The sequence below is a fragment of the Canis aureus genome, chromosome 34 (genome assembly GCF_053574225.1).
Source record: "Canis aureus isolate CA01 chromosome 34, VMU_Caureus_v.1.0, whole genome shotgun sequence".
In the NCBI taxonomy this organism is placed as follows: domain Eukaryota; kingdom Metazoa; phylum Chordata; class Mammalia; order Carnivora; family Canidae; genus Canis; species Canis aureus.
Genome location: NC_135644.1, coordinates 25,374,293 through 25,394,295, shown reverse-complemented (window position 1 = coordinate 25,394,295; position 20,003 = coordinate 25,374,293). Strand labels below are relative to the sequence as shown.

The 20,003-nt window shown below is 34.9% G+C and overlaps 1 protein-coding gene across 11 annotated transcripts in view; it reads left to right on the top strand.

Annotated features, from left to right (window-relative positions):
* Window positions 1–20,003, top strand: part of MARCHF7 (membrane associated ring-CH-type finger 7) — a 51,679-nt gene that overhangs the window by 17,989 nt on the left and 13,687 nt on the right. For 7 of the 11 annotated variants that reach the window (XR_013371755.1, XR_013371754.1, XM_077883379.1 and 4 more), the window contains 4 exons: window positions 12,412–12,607; window positions 14,254–14,421; window positions 16,285–17,392; window positions 19,770–19,939. Coding sequence is in view for 9 of the 11 variants with exons in the window: in XM_077883379.1 (XP_077739505.1) it covers window positions 12,412–12,607; window positions 14,254–14,421; window positions 16,285–17,392; window positions 19,770–19,939 (1,642 nt within the window). In the remaining 2 variants the exon portion in view is untranslated. Of the gene's footprint in view, window positions 1–2,747; window positions 2,894–12,411; window positions 12,608–13,433; window positions 13,663–14,253; window positions 14,422–16,284; window positions 17,393–19,769; window positions 19,940–20,003 lie in introns of those variants that run through there. The other 4 variants (XM_077883382.1, XM_077883378.1, XM_077883383.1 and 1 more) reach the window with 3 other exon arrangements.

Sequence of the window (20,003 nt, the reverse complement as noted above, 5' to 3'; positions counted from 1 at the left end):
AGTATATCTGCAGGAAAATGACTCTTCACACCAAGAAACAAAACTTCAGTATTTTCTGTCTTTGTGGACTTCAAAATTATGAAGGCAGCGTTGTGGTCTGATATAAAATCATTATATACTGGAAAAAAAAAAAAAAAACCAAGAAAAATCATTATATACTGTACTTCAAAGACCTGGAAACTTATTTTAAAAACATATAAGTATTAGTTTAAGTATAAATTTGACTCAATGTGGATGACTTGGTCAGAAGATCAAAACCTGTACCCTTTCTTGAACATTATATGTATTCATCTGACTTCTCTGCATGTACATAAAGCAGCGGCGGAATAATGATTGTTAAGTGTTTTTCTTTAGTGTGGCTTCTAAATATTTTGCTTTTACTGGTGGGTGATTATTAAATTGACAAACTGTCTTTTGTGAAGATATATTACTAAGAATGTTTTAGATGAATTTTGGGGCTTTACTCATGGTTAATGAGTTTGCAGATTCATAATCTACATAAGCTACTCTTATGTAGTTAATTTTCCTTTGGATTGACAGCACTTGTTTTGAAATGGCTTCTTAGTGTTTTAAATATGATTGTAGTATAAAATATTATAAATCTCAGAAGGCATGATTTCTAGGTTTAATGCAATTCATATTGCTAATCTTTCAAATTTCAGTTTATTGTATGAATAATATGAATATATATATATAATATGAACAGCTAATGAAATCATATGTGGTGTGCAAAAGTCTGATGTTCAAGTAACTTGAATCAAAGAGAATCCTTTAGTGAAAATTTCCATTTAAGTATTTATAAATTTATATATCATGTGATATATGACAGAATCTCATTTTAAACTATTTCAACACCATAATCATTTTATAAAATATTCAGAGGAAGACTAAACTAAAAATATCCTCTAAAATGCATATATTGCATATTTCCTCACTTTCTATGAACTACTTACTGAATCTCATTTTAAATATTGATTATGTATTTTTTTTACTCTGTTGCTAGACAAAAAGAACACTTGCTTGAGGTACAGAATCACATATTTGCATTCTGTAGAGAAGTTCTAAGTTAAATGAGTATGACTTATTAAGAGCACAGATTTTTTTTCTGTATTCATAAAAAATTTGTCTACAGTTCTTTTTCTAATTTTTTTGTATAGCTTACTAGTGAGGAACAGACTCTGAAACCAGACTGTACTTCTAGATTGGAGTCCTCTTCCACTACTTGCTAGCTGTATGCACCTGGGCATGTTACTTTACACTTTTCTTTCTTATTTTCCATATCAGTCAGTCAAGTTAGATGAATTATTACACTGAATGAGAATAGTGCCTGCAACATGATAAACACTATATACATGTTAGCTGCTACATTTGTTTTTATTATCATTGTTATAGTTAATTATATTAGGTCCTAAAAGTCTTAGCTATATATATAAAAAATTTACTGACATTCACTTGAAAATATAAGTATTTTCAAGACTATATTCATTCCATCATTTTATTAATGTCATAGATTACTCTGAAAGTCTGTTTTCATTGTAGAAGTTAAACAAATGCAAGCATAAAAAACGATTTGTGTCTTTTATTGATTCTTAAGATAAATCAGGGTTGGAGTTTTTCTTAATGTTTTCAGTTTCTTTAAATAGCATCTTATTTTTTTTTAATGGATTATAGGAATATTTCCAATCTTAACTACTACTACCCTGCTCTTTAGTTTTGGTTTAGAAACTGAAACTTCTGTGTTCTTGCACAAATTATTTTATATCTGTGTTTCTTCTGTAAAGTGGTGGTAATAGTAACTTCTCAACGTGGTTATTATTAAAATTAATTGAAACAAATAACACACTAAAGCACTTAAAATGACTGTGCCTGGGACTTGGAGTTCAAATGTTTCCATTTATAATGATGAGGATTGTAATTGCTATTGTTACCATTATTTCCTGGCTTTATATTGGTTTAAGTAGATTATGTCCTTTAAGATATAGTATATGTCATCAGGATATTTAAATAACATATTATGTATTTTATATAATATTTTCAAATTTTATTCAAACTCAATTTGCCAACATATAGCACCCAGTGTTAATCTCATCGAGTGTCCTCCTTAATGCTCGTCACCCTGTCCCCCCACCTACATCCCCATCTGCAGCCAACCCATGGTTTCCCAGAGTTAGGAGACTCTCATGGTTTGTCTTCCTCTCTAATTTTTCCCCACTCAGTTCACCCCCTTCCCTTATGGTCCCTTTCACTATTTCTTATATTCCACATATGTGTGAAACCATATGATAATTGTCTTTCTCTATAATATTACTACTACTCACCAAATATATATTTAATGAATAAGACCTTTAAATATCAAAGGGAATCCTTTTTTTAACATTGCTGATGTTTTCTCACAATTGTTTGCAACATAACACTCCCCTTATCTCACTTAGTAAAGCTAAAGCTTGAGAAAGAAGGGTCAAGACTAGGCTTGTGATAAATCAATTTCAGTTAAGTTAAGGATTAAATAATAGGGAAATACCATATATTTATATAGTGTTTAACATTTTATAGAACATTTTTTGCTTTTAATTTTAAATAGGTAATACTTGTGTCATAGATAAGGATCTGAAATCTGGAAGTAGTTTCCCCTAGTCACATGATGAATATATAGTGTACCTAAGGTCTAAGGTCTAAGAATCCAAGACTTAGGGATAGCATTGTTTCTTTGGGAAAATATAGATTCTAAGTTCCAAACAATTGATTTTCTGAGGATCTTTTGGTTCTCAGCCATTTGTAAACTGGGATGCCTCTATTATTAACCTTGCTGATATTTCTGTTGCTTCATCTTGAAGTTTTTGTTGCAATTTGAATGGTTCAAATGTACCATGATCATCTTATCTCTTTGTTAACAGTAAGTAGAATTTTAAATATTTTTAAAAGAAAATTTAATTCCTTTAATTCATGTTGTTACAAGTGAAAATTTGAGAGCATTCTGTAAATATGTATTTATGTAAGTTTCATTTATTTATTTATGTAAGTTACCATTTGCATACTATGTTATCTCAAGAATTAAAAGAACCAGTGGTCATTTTTTTTTTTTAATATTTATTCATGAGAGAGACGGAGACAGGGACAGAGACCTAGGCAGAGGGAGAAGCAGGCTCTCCCTGCGGGGAGACTGTTGAAGGACTCAACCCCAGGACCACAACCTGAGGCAAAGGCATCAGGTGCTCAACCACTGAGCCACCCAGGCGTCCCAGAACCAATGAACTTCAATACATGTTTGTCTACTAATACAAAGTTAGCTGCCAAGGAACTAAATAACATGCATGCATACAAATAAATACAAGTAGACAAGAAAATGAGAATAGTTTTTAAATGGAATCAGAAAAATAAGTAAATAAAATGGAATCAGGACAAATAAAGTTAAAATATTGAGAGTAGGTCAAAGTTGTAACACTGATAGGCGTTTATAAGCCATGCATTGTTTTATTTTTTTTATTTTATTTTATTTTTTTTAAAGATTTATTCATTCAGAGAGAGAGAGAGAGGCAGAGACACAGGCAGAGGGAGAAGCAGGCCCCACGCAGGAAGCCCGATGCAGGGCTCGATCCCGGGTCTCCAGGATCACACCCCAGGCTGCAGGCGGCACCAAACCGCTGCGCCACCGGGGCTGCCCCCATGCATTGTTTTAGAGCTAAACATAGACTCTTGTTTTGGGCATCAGGAATGTCACAGGGAAATCGAATCAGCTCTGTAAGGTGTTTTGTTCATAAGGAAAAGAAATCAATTCCTCAAAGAAAGCATTGCTTGCCATTTGGGTCTGAAAGGGGATAGTGAATGATCTACTGGACATGGTCTTCAGTGTAGTATTCCTATTATTAGTATATTCCTAGTAGAAACTAGAAAATAAGACTTCAGATTAATGTGGTGGTGGATGCTGTAGCACACGAATATTTAGAAGAGGTCAGAGTTCCGTGTTGTTGCTTATGGCTAAGATAATTTTGGTCTGGAAAATTTTCGAGGCAGGAATTAGCAGTCCTCATAGTCATGGCATTGATCCATGGAATGAGCCAAAGAAGAATATTACATTCTGGACTTGTTTCTATTACTGTGTATTAAAGGATTTCCAAATGATTAAGCATTGTCCAGTAGATAGTATTGGTTGTATTTGCAGTCATTGTTAAGGTTCTTTAAGAATAGCTTCATTGAGATATCAGTCACATAACCATATGACTCACCCATTTAAAGTATACAGTTGGGCACCTGGGTGGCTCAGTTGGTAAACATGCCTTTGGCTCAGGTCATGATCCTGAGGTCTTGAGTTTGAGCCCCACTTTAGGCTCTCTGCTCAATGGGGATCCTGCTTCTCCCTCTCCCTGCTACTCTACTTCTGTGTGCCAACACGCATGTACTCTCTGTCAAATAAAAAAACTCTTTAAAAAAATAAAATAAAACATACCGTTTGGTGTTTATTTTTAGTATATTCACAGAGTTGCGCAAATCATTGCTGCAGTGAATTTTAGAACCTTTTTATCATCTCAAGAAAAATCCCCAGATTCTTAAGCTATCACTGTACTGCGCCTCCATTTCAACACCAAGCAACCAGTAGTCTACTTTCTGTCTCTTTGTTTTTCTGTGTTGGACTTTTCATTGACGTGAGTAGAATCATACACTGTGGTCTTTTGTATTAGCTTTTTTTCACTTCGCATGCTTTCATGGTTCATCTGTGTTAATAGCATATATCAGTACCTCATTCCTTTTTATAGATGAACAATATTCCATTGAATTGGGTATACCTTTTATACCTGAATAATAGTCTGTTCTGTGGATATATCTTTTTGTTTATCCATTCATCTGCTGATAAGACATTTGTGTTTCTATCTTTTGGCTTTTATGAATAATGGTGCTATAAATACTCGTGCAGTTTTTATGCAAACTTATGTTTTCAGTTTCCTTGGGTTTATACCTAAGCATAAGATTTTTCAGTCATTTGGTATAACTCTGTGTTCAGTTTTTTGAGGAGCTGCCAGACTGTTTTCCAAACCAGCTGGACCAGTTCATATTCCTACCAGCAATTACAGGTGTTCTGATCTTGCCACATCCTTGCCTACACGTCTCATACATTTTGATTCTAGCCATCCTATCATGGGTGTGAAATGTCTCATTGCAGCTTTGATTTAGATTTCCTTGATGACTCATGATGTTGAACATCTTTTCATGTGCTAATCAGCTACTTTTTTAATTATGAAGAAATGTCTATTCAGATCTTTTGCTTATCTTTAAATTGGGCTCTTTGTTGCTTTATCACTGACTTGCAAACGATTCATTTTAAATTTCACTATTTTGTTACTAGTGTATGGGAAAGCATTTGACTTTTTAAATATTTTTTTAAAATATTATTTATTCATGAGAGGGATTCCTGGGTGGCGCAGCGATTTGGCGCCTGCCTTTGGCCCAGGGCGTGATCCTGGAGACCCGGGATCGAATCCCACGTCAGGCTCCCGGTGCATGGAGCCTGCTTCTCCCTCTGCCTGTGTCTCTGCCTCTCTCTCTCTCTCTCTCTGTGACTATCATAAATAAATAAAAATTTAAAAAAAAAATAAATAAAATATTATTTATTCATGAGAGACACAGAGAGAGAGAGGCAGAGACACAGGCAGAGGGAGAAGCAGGCTCCATATAAGGAGCCTGATGTGGGACTCGATCCCAGGTCTCCAGGATCAGGCCCTGGACTGAAGGCGGCACTAAACCGCTGAGCCACCTGGACTGCCCCGACTTTTTTAATATTAACCTTGTGTTCTGCAACCTTACTGTAACCCTACGAGGGACTATTTTGTTGGTCCTGTGAGATTTTCCACATAGAAGGTGTCCTCTGCAAATATAGTTTTATGTCTTACGCCCAATCTGAAAATTTTATTTCCTTTTCTTGCCTTATTGCATTACTTAGACTTCCAGTGCAGTGTTAGGAATGGAGTAAAGAAGAATCAGGTAAGCCCAAAGTTAGTGGAAGTATGGAAATTAAAAAGATCAGTATATAAGTAGAGACTAAAAAGACAATACAAAAGATAAGTGAAACTAAGACCTGATGTTTTTTCAAAAGCTAAACAAAGTAGACTAACCTTTAGCTGGGTTCACCAAGAGAAGAGGAGGATTCAAAATCAGAAGTGAAATAAATGATACCATAAAAAATAGGAAGGAACATAAGGAACTACAATGACCAATTATGCTCCTAAAACTGGACAACTTATAGAAATAGGTAAATTCCTGGTAACACACAACCCAGTAAGCCTGAATCATGAAGAAATAGAAAGTCTGAGCAGGCCAGAAATGAGTAAGAAGATTAAATGAATCAGTAATCAAAATCTCCCAACAAACAAAAGTCCAGGATCAGATCGTTTCACTTGTAAAAATTCTAACTTCTCAAACTTTCAAAAAAAACAAAAGGAGGTAACACTCCCAATTCATTTTATGGGGCCACCATTACTCTGATAACAAAACCAGATGTGGACACTACAAGAAAAGAAATTTATAGGACAGTTTCCCTGATGACATATGTACAAGTCCCAAATATGTAAAATCCTCAACAAAATATTAGCAAACCAACTTCAATAATAGGATTATATACCATGATGAATACAAGGATGGTTCAGCAATGAAGGATAAAAATCATGATCATCTCAACAGACGGAGAAAAAGCATTTGACAAAATTCAACATCTATTTATGGTAAAAACTCAGCAAAAGTATAGAGGGAACATACCTCAACATAGTAAAGACAGTACAGGACAAGCCTTTAGTGAACATCATACTCAGTGGTGAAAAACTGAAAGCTATTCCTCTAAGATCAAACTAAACAAAAGTCAAGGATGCCTATTCTTAACCACTTTTATTCAGCATAGCATTGCTAGCTCTAGCCAGTGTAGTTAGGTAAGAAAAAGAAATAAAAGGCTTTCAAATGAGAAGAGAAAATGTAAAAACCGCCTCTCTTTTCCAGATAACATGATAATATTCATAAAAGCCCTAAAGATTCCACCAGATAATTGTTAGAACTGAATAAATTCTGAAGAGCTGTACTATATAAATTCAATATACAAAAATCAATTGCATTTCTGTAATTACTAGAAATTAAGAAAACAATCCTATTTGCAACTGCACCAAAAAATACTCATGGGATATTAATTAACCAAGGAGGTGAATGTTGTATACTTAAAAATATGAGACTTTGATAATGGAAAAAGTTGACGACACAGGTAAATGGAAAGCTGTTCTGTGCCTTTGGAAGAATTAATGTCGTTAAAATGTTCATTCTACCCAAAATATTCTACAGATTTGGTGCATTTTCTACCAATATTCCAATGGCATTTTTCACAGACATATAACAAAACAGTCCTAAAATTTGGAATCTCAAAAGATCCCAATGGATAAAGCAATCTTGAGAAAGAAAAACAAAGATGGAGGCATCATGCTCCCTGATTTCAAACTATATTATCAAAACAGTATGATATTAGCACAAAAGCAGATACACAGATCAGTGGAGCACAGTAAAAGAGCCCAGAAATAACCTACACATATGTGGTCAGTTGACCACAGTAGAGGCAAGAATGTACAGTGTGGAACAGAGAGTCACTCTTCAGTAAATCGTCTTGGGAAAACTGGAAAGCCATTTTGTAAAAGAATGAAACTGGGCCACTGTCTTACACAATACACAAAATCAACTCAAAGGATTAAAGATTTGAACATATAGACTTAAAACCGTAAAACTCCTAGAAAAAAATATAGATGGTAAGATCCTTGACAGGGGTCTTCATAATAATTTTTTGGATTTCACATCAAAAGCAAAGGCAGTCAAAACAATAGTAAACAAGTGGACTGCATCAAAACTAAAAAGCTTCTGCATAGCAAAGGAAATTGTCAAAACAAATGATAAGGCACCCTGCAAAATAGGGAGAAAGTATGTGGAAAAAAAAAAAAAGGAGAAAGTATGTGCAAATCATATACCTGATAAGGGTTAATCTCAAATAAATATTCATACAACTATGTAGCAAAAACAAATTTTTTTTTTTTTTTTTTTAATGTGCAGGAAGGTGGTACCTGGGTGGCTTAAACATCTGACTCTTGATTTCCTCTCTGGTCATGATCTCAAGGTCATGAGGTCAAGCCATTATGTTGGGTTCTAAGCTTAGCAGGGAGGCTGCTGGAGAGTTTTTCCCCTCCTCCTCTCCCCCATAAATAAGTAAATCTTTAAAAAGTAATATATATCTTTATAAAATGGGCAGAGGATCTAAATGGACATTTTTCCAGAGAAGACATTAACGGCTAATAGGTATATCAAGAGGTGTTCAGTGTCACTAATCAGGGAAGACCTCACACCTGTTAGAATTGCTGTCAAAAGAAAGAAATAGCAAGTGTTGTCTAGGGTATGGAGAAGAGAGAACCCTGTGTGCTGTTGGTGGAAATATAATTGGTGCGGTCAGTCACCATGACAAACTATGAGGATGCCTCAAAAGATTAAAAATATACCCACCATATGATCTAGCATTTCCACTTCATGTATCTGTCTGAGAAGGAAAGATGCTAATTCAAAAAGATATCTACAACTGCATGTTCATTGCAACATTATTTACAACAAGCAAGACATGGAAACCACTTACTTGTCCATTGATAGATGAATGGGTAAAGAAAATGTTATGTGTATATACAATGGAACATAATCTAGCCATAAAAGGGAAAGATACCTACCAATTGTGACAGCATGTCAGGCAAAAAGACATCCCTGCGGCACCTGGTGGCTCATTCAGGCATCTGCTTGAGGTTATGATCCTGGGATCCAGCACCACGCCAGGCTCCCTGCTCAGTGGAGAGCCTGCTTCCCCCTCTCCCTCTGCTGTTCCCCCTGCTTTTGCTCTCTTCCAAATACTTTTTTTTTTTTTTTAAATCTTAAAAAACCCAAATCCTTAGTGATCTCACTTATATGTGGAATCTAAAGAAAACTGGGGACGCCTCTCTGGCTCAGTTGGTTAAGCATCCATCCAACTCTTGATTTTGGCTCAGGTCATGACTCAGGGTCCTGAGATTGACCCTCATGTTGGACTCTGCATTGAGTATGGAACCTGCTTGAGATTCTCTTTCTCCCCCTCTGCCTGCTCATGCGCGGGCGCAAGCTCCCCCCCCCCGCCCCCCCCAAAAAAATAAAGGTAGAAATTTATAGATACAAAGAACAAATTGGTGTTTGCCAGATTCTGGGGGGTAGGGTTGGGCAAAATGGGTGAAGGTTGTCAAAAGGTATAAACTTCAGTTACAAAATATTCCTTAGGATGTAATGGACAGTATGGTGATTATAGTTAATAATGCCATGCTATGTATTTGTGGTGAGAGAGATCTTTAAGTTCTCAGTCATAAGGGAAGACCATTTATAACCCTGGTAGTAGATAATAACAATTTTTTATTATTTGACCCATGAGATCATGATCTGAGCTGAAACTAAGAGTCAGATGCTCAACTGACTGAACCACTCAGCCGCTTCTCTTTTAGGTTTTTAATGGAAGGTTTCATTACATAGATTGACTTGACTAATCATTGGCCATTGGCTATTTAATCCTTTGTCCCCTCCCTTTCTCTTCCCTGGAGGTTGGGGAGTGAGGTAGGAATGCAATCTCTCTTCCTTTAAAAAAAAAAAAAAAAAAAAGAATTCCTTAGGTTGTTACTTTAGAATGGTAGAATATAAATGATGCAGACCAACGGTATTTGAACATTGGACAAAATTGGTAGGAGCCAAAAAAAAGGTTTTGATTTTGAACTTAAGCCAGCAGAAATACTGGTCAGAACCTTTATTTTTCCTTTCCATTTTTTTGTCTCTGGGATGACATACAGGCTGCATGGCCTGCATTTTAGCATTGTGAGTCATGAACATCGTTTCCTGAACAATGAATGTGTCTTTTCCCACCAATATTCAGTGCCTGAAAATTAGATTAATTTTAGACTTTTTTGTTCATTTCTCAGTGTCTCTGAATTTGATGAGTTTTTATCTTACAATTACTGTTCCCTTGTTACAAAGATTTATTTTGTGTTATTTCAGTGACTTCATAGTTGATTTTCCTACTTTTTGATTCCTTTTTTTTATTTTCCACGGTGCTTTAAGGATCTAAGAGGTAGTTGATCTGATAGTATTTCCTATTTCAGTAGCTCTCAAAGTCATATTTGCAGAAGTGCTATTCAATAACAATTTGTCAGGTCTATGCAAAGCAAAAATAAGAGATTTTACAAATAAAGTTTATTCACTTTAAAAGTCTTCTGTTTTATTCTCTTAAATCCATCATGTTTTGGGAGCAAAAAAATGCCCTTTTTCAAAACTGAGGATGGGAATAGATGGTATTTGTTAATTTAGATTTCCTTGCTTGTCAAAAGTGGCAGTTCTTTCTAAATTTTGAATTAGAACATTTTTATTGGGACGCCTTGGTGGCTCAGCGGTTAAGCATCAGCCTTCTTCAGCTCAGGTCGTGATCCCCAGGGTCCTGAGGTCAAGTCCCACATCAGGCTCCCTGTGAGGAGCCTGCTTCTTCATCTGCTTATGTCTTTGCCTCTCTGTGTGTGTCTCTTATGAATAAATAAAATCTTTAAAAAAAATAAATTTTTTTTTGGGGCACCTGGGTGGCTCAGTGGTTGAACGTCTGTCTGCCTTTGGCTCAGGTCATGATCCTGGGGCCCTGGAATCAAGTCCTACACCAGACTCCTTTTGGGGAGCCTGCTTCTTTCTCTGCCTATGTCTCTGTCTCTCTGTATCTCTTGTGAATAAATCTTTTAAAAAAAATTATTTTGGGGGCACCTGGAGCCTGCTTCTCTCTCTGCCTGTGTCTCTGCCTCTCTATGTCTCTCATGAATAAATAAAACAAAATCTTAAAAAAATTTTTTTTTTAAATTTTGGTCTCTGAAATTTAAAGGTCTTAGAATTACTGGCCTATAGCATATGGTCCCTAATATCCTAATAACAGTGTATAAGATGGTTTTGAAATATCTGATGAATTTCATCTCTTATGCTATTCCAACTCATTGATTTGTGGAGAAGGCTTGTGAGACCAAGTTTGTACTAAGCTGAAGCCACATTCAGTTAGCAAAACAGCCCTGTGCAAGGGATGAATGAAATCCTGATCTGGCCGACTCCTTATTTAGCTTTGCTCCTCTGCTTTTCCATGTGTGCAAGGTTTATTCTGTAGAGCTAACCATGAACTAATACAGTTGCCTGAATGTGTGCAGTATGCTTTTTATAATTGAGGCATAAAGGAAGAGGACACTTTGAACAGTTATAATTGAAATATTATGTTCTTATTTAAACCTGCATTTTTAAGGGGACGAACTAATACTTTTCCTTTTTCTGCTTTATGTTGAATAACCAATTAAAGAGTTAGGGGGAAGTAAAATAGTTTGTACATTCTGAGTGATTTTTATGTTATGGATTGTGTTAAAACCTTGAGCTAAGAGGTTTTTTTTTTTTCTAAAATTTTTTTTTTTTTTTTTTTTTATTTACTTATGATAGTCACAGAGAGAGAGAGAGGCAGAGACACAGGCAGAGGGAGAAGCAGGCTCCATGCACCGGGAGCCTGATAGGGGATTCGATCCCGGGTCTCCAGGATCGCGCCCTGGGCCAAAGGCAGGCGCCAAACTGCTGCGCCACCCAGGGATCCCTAATTTTATTTTTTCATGAGAGAGAGAGAGAGAGAGAGAGAGAGAGAGAGAGGTAGAGACACAGGCAGAGGGAGAAGCAGACTCCATGCACGGAGCCTGATGTGGGACTCGATCCCAGATCTCCAGAATCACACCCTGGGCTGAAGGTGGCGCTAAACCGCTGAGCCACCCAGGCTGCCCAGAGCTAAGAGTTTTAATAAGTACTATGTTTAATATTATCTGTTCTTGTTTCGCTCTTGAAAATATTTCAGATAATAAGATTTTTTTGAAAAAAAATACCATTTATAGTGTTGTAAGATTATATTCCTAGAATAGGCATTAGATGCAGGATAAGTCTTTTATTTGAAAAGTCTTGTTTTTAGAGTAGTTTTCATAAGTTTATATATTGATTCTTTTCTTGATCTGTCCATCTTTAGAACAAGAAACTGATTTCTCAGGAGTTTGAAGTAATTGAATCAAGGAAACAAAATGTTAATAAGATTTTTTGTTGTTGTTTTGCTCTTCAGTTTTTCCTAACCATGTTTTTTTATATATAGTTACATAGAAGATTTAATCTAAATCAAATTGATTACCCAGCAAAATACAATATAAAGTAAAGTGAACATGGGTAGAAAGGAACAAAGACTGAAAAAACTATGTGGCAGAAAAATTTGTACTTATGAGGAATGAATAAAATTGGGTATTAAACTTAATAGACTGAAAGCAAGTGTTTCGTTGTTCCATCAAAACCCTTTTTTGAAACTTACAGTCCACATCAGCATCAGCATCTGCATCACCATTTCAATCTACATGGTATAGTGAATCTGAGATAACTCAGGGAGCACGCTCAAGATCACAAAACCAGCAACGGGATCATGATTCAAAAAGACCTAAACTTTCCTGTACAAATTGTACATCTACCTCAGTCGGGAGAAATATTGGACATGGTTTAAATGCAGTACCAGGTAAGACTTAAGTTTGTGTAAGAGTTACTATATATGCATTTTGAACTAAAGCCTTTTTCCCCCAAGACATAGTTGTATTAAGCAAGTAGAACATATATGAGATAGTGGGTCAGAAATGTAGTGGAGTTTCCAAAATCCTACCTTAAGTTACTGCTACAACTGAAATTATTGTTTGCACTGAAATTAACTCTTTGTTTTGGAGTTTGTTCTAAATTTGATAGAAATATCTTAACACAAACAGGACTAGAATATTTTGAATAATTAGAATTGCTGATATGTACACTAAAAGTGACTGACATGTATTTTGCTGATTAATACAGGAAGTCAGTTTTTTAATTGTTATACTAGGAAAGCCAAATTTACGGACACATATTTATATTTCCTAACCTAAGCATATCTTTTGTAAATGTGTGGTATATACTTATTTTTCAGAAACAAATTCTTTAAACAAAAATAGTTGGTATTCTAGTTGGAGTTCTTTATAAGGAATCTGAAAGTATTCTAGCCATCTAGCTGTATGGCATTTGGACAAGTCACTTAACCATTCTGGGATTTAGATGACTTATCCATAAAGCTCCATACATGGTATTTTGTACTCACAGACATAAATTTGTTGCACAAATTGAAAAGATGTTTCTTTTCCTTGAGAGGGCTGGAGGCTCTCTCCTCACACCCTCACTCCTCTTCAAATGAAACACTAGGGAATTCCTGAAGTAGTTTTAAGATGAGACAGAATTTGTGATAACACATTTGGAAGATAAAATTCTTGAAATGCTTATGTATTATCAATTGAATTAGTGTAAGCGATTCCTTTCTATTTTGATAGGCAGGACCGCCTTGGGAAAGACACTGCCCATCTGAAGAATATTAAGAGTAGTGTGATGGGTAAGAGCAGACTTGTCCTTAACATTGTAGAGAAACACCATTGTGCACAGATATTTTTTGTCTCTTCTACTCTGTGAAGGCATAGCATTAAATACCCTGGGCCATTTCCCTTAATGAGGAGGAATCAATAAGGCTATTGGGACTAGGAAAGGAAGAACCAAAATTTCAAGGTAAATAGTTAGGGGGGAAAAGTTTTGAGATTTATTTTGTCAAATATGATTTCATTTAAAATTTAGATTATGATTACAACAATACATTAATTCTTAGAGTAAGAGTAAACCAAGTGTGATGTCAATGATAATATTTCTAATAAAATATCTTCAGTGTCTAGTAAAACATCTTCCATTTTGGATGGCTTGATTTTGATTTTGGCTGTTCTTTCCACCGTCACTTTCATTGATTTTTCAAGAAATTCTGTATTTTTTGCAAGCTTTGCATTTTTGTTCTGTAAATTATTTTACCATGCTTACGTTGTATGGTCAGATGTTCTAAAAAGTGAGACATTGGCATCACGGATGGGTGGTAGGTTTTAGTGTTAAAGAAAAATGTGTTTGAGTAGGAAATTTTTTAAGTGATTCATTAGTGAATAAGTGACTTCATTAGTAATTTTATGTTTTGCTGAATTTTGCTTCTGATTGCCACGATGTAACCTTGAGGATTCCTATAATAAATCACAATAACCTCCTTATGTTATACTGAAGATTTGTCATCAGAAACCTTGAAAGCTTTCTCTGAGTTAAAATGTCTTCAATTATTTTAAGATTCTTCTTGGAGGCATAATCAAGTTCCTAGATCTTCATCAATGGTACTTGGATCATTTGGAACTGACTTAATGAGAGAGAGAAGAGATTTAGAGAGAAGAGCAGATTCTTCCATTAGTAATCTTATGGATTATAGTCACCGAAGTGGTGATTTCACAACTTCATCATGTATGTATAAATTGTATTGTTACATACAACGTACCTAATCATGTTACATTTTCCTCTTTATATCGTTAAAATCACAGCACAAACGAATATACAAAGTGCATCTTAGGAAGATTTCAAAACAGCTTAGAATGTATTTTAGTACTTTATTTGTTACATTTTTTAAAAATAAAAGGCTTAAAATAGATGTACATTAGTATCCAGGTTCTCCCTGCCTATAATTTTCTTGCTTGTGCTTTTCCTTTTAAGAATGCGTATGTCCAAAAAAAAAAAGGAATGTGTATGTCCTAAAGTATACTAAGTAATTTTGTATGCTCCAGTATCATTTGCCTTATACCGTTGACCTTGAACAATGCAGGAGTGAGGGAATTGACCCGTCTCCCCATTCTTCCAGTGTATTTGAAAATCTATGTATAATTTTTGAATCCCCCAAAAGTTTAGTGCTCCTATCCTACTGCTGACTGGAAGCATTACCAGAAACATACACAGCTAACACATATTTTGTAGGTGACATGTATTATGTAATGTATTCTTAGAATAAGCTGGTGAAAAGAAAATGTTAAAATCATAAGGAAGAGACAGTACATATATAATACTACTATGTTTACTGAAAAAAAAAGTCCGTGTGTAAGTGGACCTGTACAAATCAAACTCATGTTGTTCAGGGGTTAAATGTAGGGTGTAGTTACTACTTAAATTCTGACCTAATTAGAGCTTGAAATCAACATTTTAAGGCATAATTTAGAATTAAAGTGTGCCTTTATTTTCATTCAATTGCAATAAAGATCCACACCATTTCTGTCAGTGTACACTAAGCTTGAGGTTTCTTCAAGATTAAATACCATAAAACAAAAATGGTACAAAAACAAAATGTGCTTATTGAAGTTGACAGATTTAGCAGGCAAAAGTAGAGTTTGATTTATGTAGAAGAAAATATATTTGTTCTTAAAGGTTTAGGTTATTTTAAATAAGCTTATTGGGGCAAGTCTCTTAAAAATCAATAAAATCATCTGTGTGCTTGGCATCAGGTAGAGGAGTTACAGTATATAGTATCAGTAGCATCTATGCTTAGAGGTCTACAAGTATAGGACAGAAATAGACTTAGCCACTAACAGTTTATCCCTTCATGAGGCTCCATGTGTTACTGCAGTAGCAGTCTTACTCTTTATAAAGGAGTGCTACAATATTTCTCATCCTATTTTAAGATTTGAACCACTGGTAGTATACTTTTCAAAATTGCAGATACCAAGTCCCTATTCTGACTCATCGCTCCGAGAAAGTGTTAAAAAAAAGAGTTATGTCTGAGAACCAACCATTGCTCTTAATTTGAAAGAAAAAAGATTAGAGAAAGTTTTAGCTGTCAGCAAGGTTTGCCCTAAAATTATAAGGATTATAATATTTGTGTGAAATATCTTTTATGCATATTGCAGAGTAAGAAGAATCTCCAGAACACTGTCTCCCTAGGATTATTTTGCCTTTATTTGTCATGAGAGTCTTGAATAATTTGGCCCATTTAAAATTCTTGTCCATTTAGGTATTAGTTTACTATATCAATTTCTGATTGACATTTAGATTGTTACACCTACATCAAGTTAGTAGATCTAGGTCTTTATCTCATAAGCTGTGACACATTTCTTTCTTTTCAGTTTGCAGTGTTGACTTAGTAACAGTACTGGATTATATCAGAGGTATAGAAAGAAAAATACATTTATGTTTTTTCCCATAATTAAGCTGCTGTGTGTGTATGGTATAGCAGTATTCGGTTTGAATCCCATGATTCATTTTGCAGTAATTAGTTAAATACAAATTTAATAATACTCATTTTATTTCATGTAGTTGGTAATCTTTCTTTTCTTTCAAAAATAGATGGTCAAGACAGAGTTCCTTCTTCATATTCACAGGGAGCAAGACCAAAAGATAACTCAGTGAGCACTTTACAGTTGAATACATCATCCACAAATCACCAAATGCCTTCTGAACATCATACCATACCATGTTCTAGGGACAACAGTAGAAATTCGCTAAGATCAAATTTTTCTCCAAGGGAATTGGAATCTCCACAAAGCAGTACACAGCCTGGATTTTCTTATATATCAAATAGAGATGAAACCTCAACCATAAGCAGTTCAGATAGGGTTGGTTCATCTCAGAGATCATTTCAAGAATCTTCTGACAATGAAAGTAGACGTTCGACTAGGAGATTGCTATCACGTATAGCTTCTAGTATGTCATCTACCTTTTTTTCTCGAAGATCTAGCCAGGATTCCTTGAATACAAGATCACTGAGTTCTGAAAATTCTTACGTGTCTCCAAGAATCTTGACCGCTTCACAGTCTCGTAGCAATGCAGCATCAACTTCCGATGTTCCTGATAGTAGAGCATCTGAAGCTTCTCAGGGATTTCGATTTCTTAGGCGAAGATGGGGTTTGTCATCTCTTAGCCAAAATCATAGCTCTGAGCCAGATTCAGAAAATTTTAACCAAGAATCTGAAGGTAGAAATACAGGACCGTGGTTATCTTCCTCACTTAGAAATAGATGCACACCTTTGTTCTCCAGAAGGAGACGAGAGGGACGAGATGAATCTTCAAGGATACCTACCTCTGATATACCATCTAGATCTCATCATATTTTTAGAAGAGAATCAAATGAAGTGGTTCACCTAGAAGCACAGAGTGATCCCCTTGGGGCTACTGCCAACAGAGCACAAGCATCTGCATCATCAAGTAACGCTGCTACAGGTGGCTCCCCATCAGATTCAGCCCACAGTGGAAGAAATACAGGAATAACAGGAATCCTTCCTGGTTCCTTATTTCGATTTGCAGTCCCCCCAGCACTTGGAAATAATCTGACCGACAATGTCATGATTACTGTAGATATTATTCCTTCAGGGTGGAGTTCATCTGATGGAAAAAGTGATAAAACTAAAAGTGCACCTTCAAGAGATCCAGAAAGACTGCAGAAAATAAAAGAGAGGTAAATTTGAACACCTGTCATGAGTCCATAAAGCAAAGAGCAGATTAGAGAAAGAAATCTATTTCTAAAATGATTTTTCATAACACTGGTATCTCAGATTTCTTTTCCTTAAAATTTATACCACTAAGATGTTAGCTTCTCAGAGGAAGTAGATGAGAATTAAAATGAACGTAGGCACTGGGAGTATAGATTGCATCAACAAGTAGTCTAAAGATTATTTTTAACCAGCTTTTGATACAGATGAGCAAAAAGATAAAAATCTTGCCCTGTCCCTTGGTAGACCATTACTAAATGGGCAAGGGGCCTCAGTGGCCATGGATTATCAAAATAATCTGCCTAGCCTTTAGTAAGATTTATTTACCATTTGTTTGTATTTCTCAGACTCTTCAAAATGAAGTAAAATCATTTACACAAATTGTTTTGTTTTTGAAGTCCAGATATATACTGAGTATATGTTGTGAATAGTTGATAGAAATACTAGCTCAAATTCAGCGCTTAGAATCTTTTTTTATGCAAATGTAATCTTTGTAGAGTTGAAAGTTGCTTAAAAATCTGGAAAAGATGAAAGATCAGAGATTTCAGTCCCAACTTGATTATTTTGTTAATGTACTTAGTTTTTCTATTAAAATAATTTTTATGACCAAAAAAAATTTTTTTTATGAAAAATAAATTCCTGATAAAATGGGTTAAGATAGTACATGTAAAATATACTTGTAGGAAGAAAAGACCTAGGTAAAGCAAAGGCTGTAGTGTGGGATGTTTTACATTTTTGTTTTTTTTTTTTTTTCTATTTCTTAAAGGCCTAATGTAATGAAGTTATTGGGAAGCATGGTTGTTACTGTTTTAGATTTTTGGGTTTTTTTTAAGAAATAATTCAGATCTAACTCTCTGAGGATAAAGGAAGACTGAGATGTTGGACATAAGGGTACTATATTCCCTTTATTTCTTTATGTAGGACAGATTGTACCATGGGAGTATTCTCTTCCTGTACTTGAATTTTGTTATTTTTCCTTCCTTGTAGAGAGATTCACTGCCCTGGTAGTATTAGCTTTAATGTCGGTATAGCAACTCCCTCTGATTACAAGCTGTCTGCTGAGAAATTTATTAACTATTATATTTCTTGAGTTCAAAGTTAGGTTAATTTCAGTGCAGTGGTATATAAACAGCAGCAAAGCATTCATTTAATAATTTCCACAGAGAAACCGATTAAGCCAGTACCACCCTGTCTGGTCAGATCACTTATAAAGCAGCATTTGTTGGTTATTTTGTCATAAAGATTGTGTGTGTGTTCCTTTATTATATATTTTGCTCATACATGAGGATTTCAAGACACTCCACAGGTAAATTAATGAGTCTAAAAAAAAAATAGGCCCCCCAAGTAAAAAATACGAAGCTATAAGCCAAAGAAGGTTAAGTCTAAAGGGAAAACATAAATATTTGTGCTTGAGGTTGTATCTCTAATTCAGCCAGAGCATGATAGTCACCTAATAGTTGTGCATCTAATCCTCTTTCCACACATCTTTTGCTAAATTCATTAGGAACCTGTATGATCCAGGTTGTATTTCAGTAACAGTTTAGGATTCAGTTGTTTTAATTTACTCACTATCTCTTTAATGTCAGCAGTGTACTAGGTAATAGGGATTTTAACAAAAAATTATATATCCACACCATAGCTACCATTCTGCATTTAAATTAAGCAGTACATGTTGGCCTATTAAATATAGAGGACATAGGTTAATGGAAACTGCTTTACACTTTAAAAGCCTGCCCTGTAAAAATCAGGATGGTTGAATAACATTATTGGGGGTAGAGGAAATGGAGAATTTAAAAATCTATTCATTTTTACTGTAGTTTAATACAAAAAGCTTTATCAGTTTTTAATATATGTAGTTCTGATAATATGTAATAAATGAAAAAAAAAAAAAACAAGTCATTTGCTTCATTTATTCATGTTGTCCTAAAAGTTCTTTGGGAGGTGGAGGAGAAAAGTGTTAAGTATATAAGTATATTCCTTTATACTGTTGGAATTGAAGTAGTCTATGATACTGTAGAAATAAAAATCTCTTAGGGATGTTTATAAAGTGATCATGAAAGGTAAGGAGCTTTAAGTGTGATATCAAAGACAAAATTACTTAAAGCATTTGAAAGTAAATAATAGGATATAGCCTATTTAATTTACCTGTAAAACATTGTAATTTTCATTCTCATTGAACTAGTTTTTTTTATGGTGGTTGCTATTTTTAAAGGTTTTGTTTTTTTTTTACTCAGAACATGACTAGAAATAAAGACGTTGTTTGAGATTAGGTATGGTTGGAAATGACCAACAAGGATGAATTATTATGGCTCTGTTTATGAAATGTTCCTTCCTTTTTTCTAGCCTCCTTTTAGAGGATTCTGAAGAAGAAGAAGGTGACTTATGTAGGATTTGTCAGATGGCCGCTGCATCGTCATCTAATTTACTGATAGAGCCATGCAAGTGCACAGGAAGTTTGCAGTATGTCCACCAAGAATGTATGAAAAAGTGGCTACAGGCCAAAATTAACTCCGGTGAGATTTACGTTTTTATGTATTTTGTTTTCACAGGTTTTCCAAGAGATGTATGTACAAATGC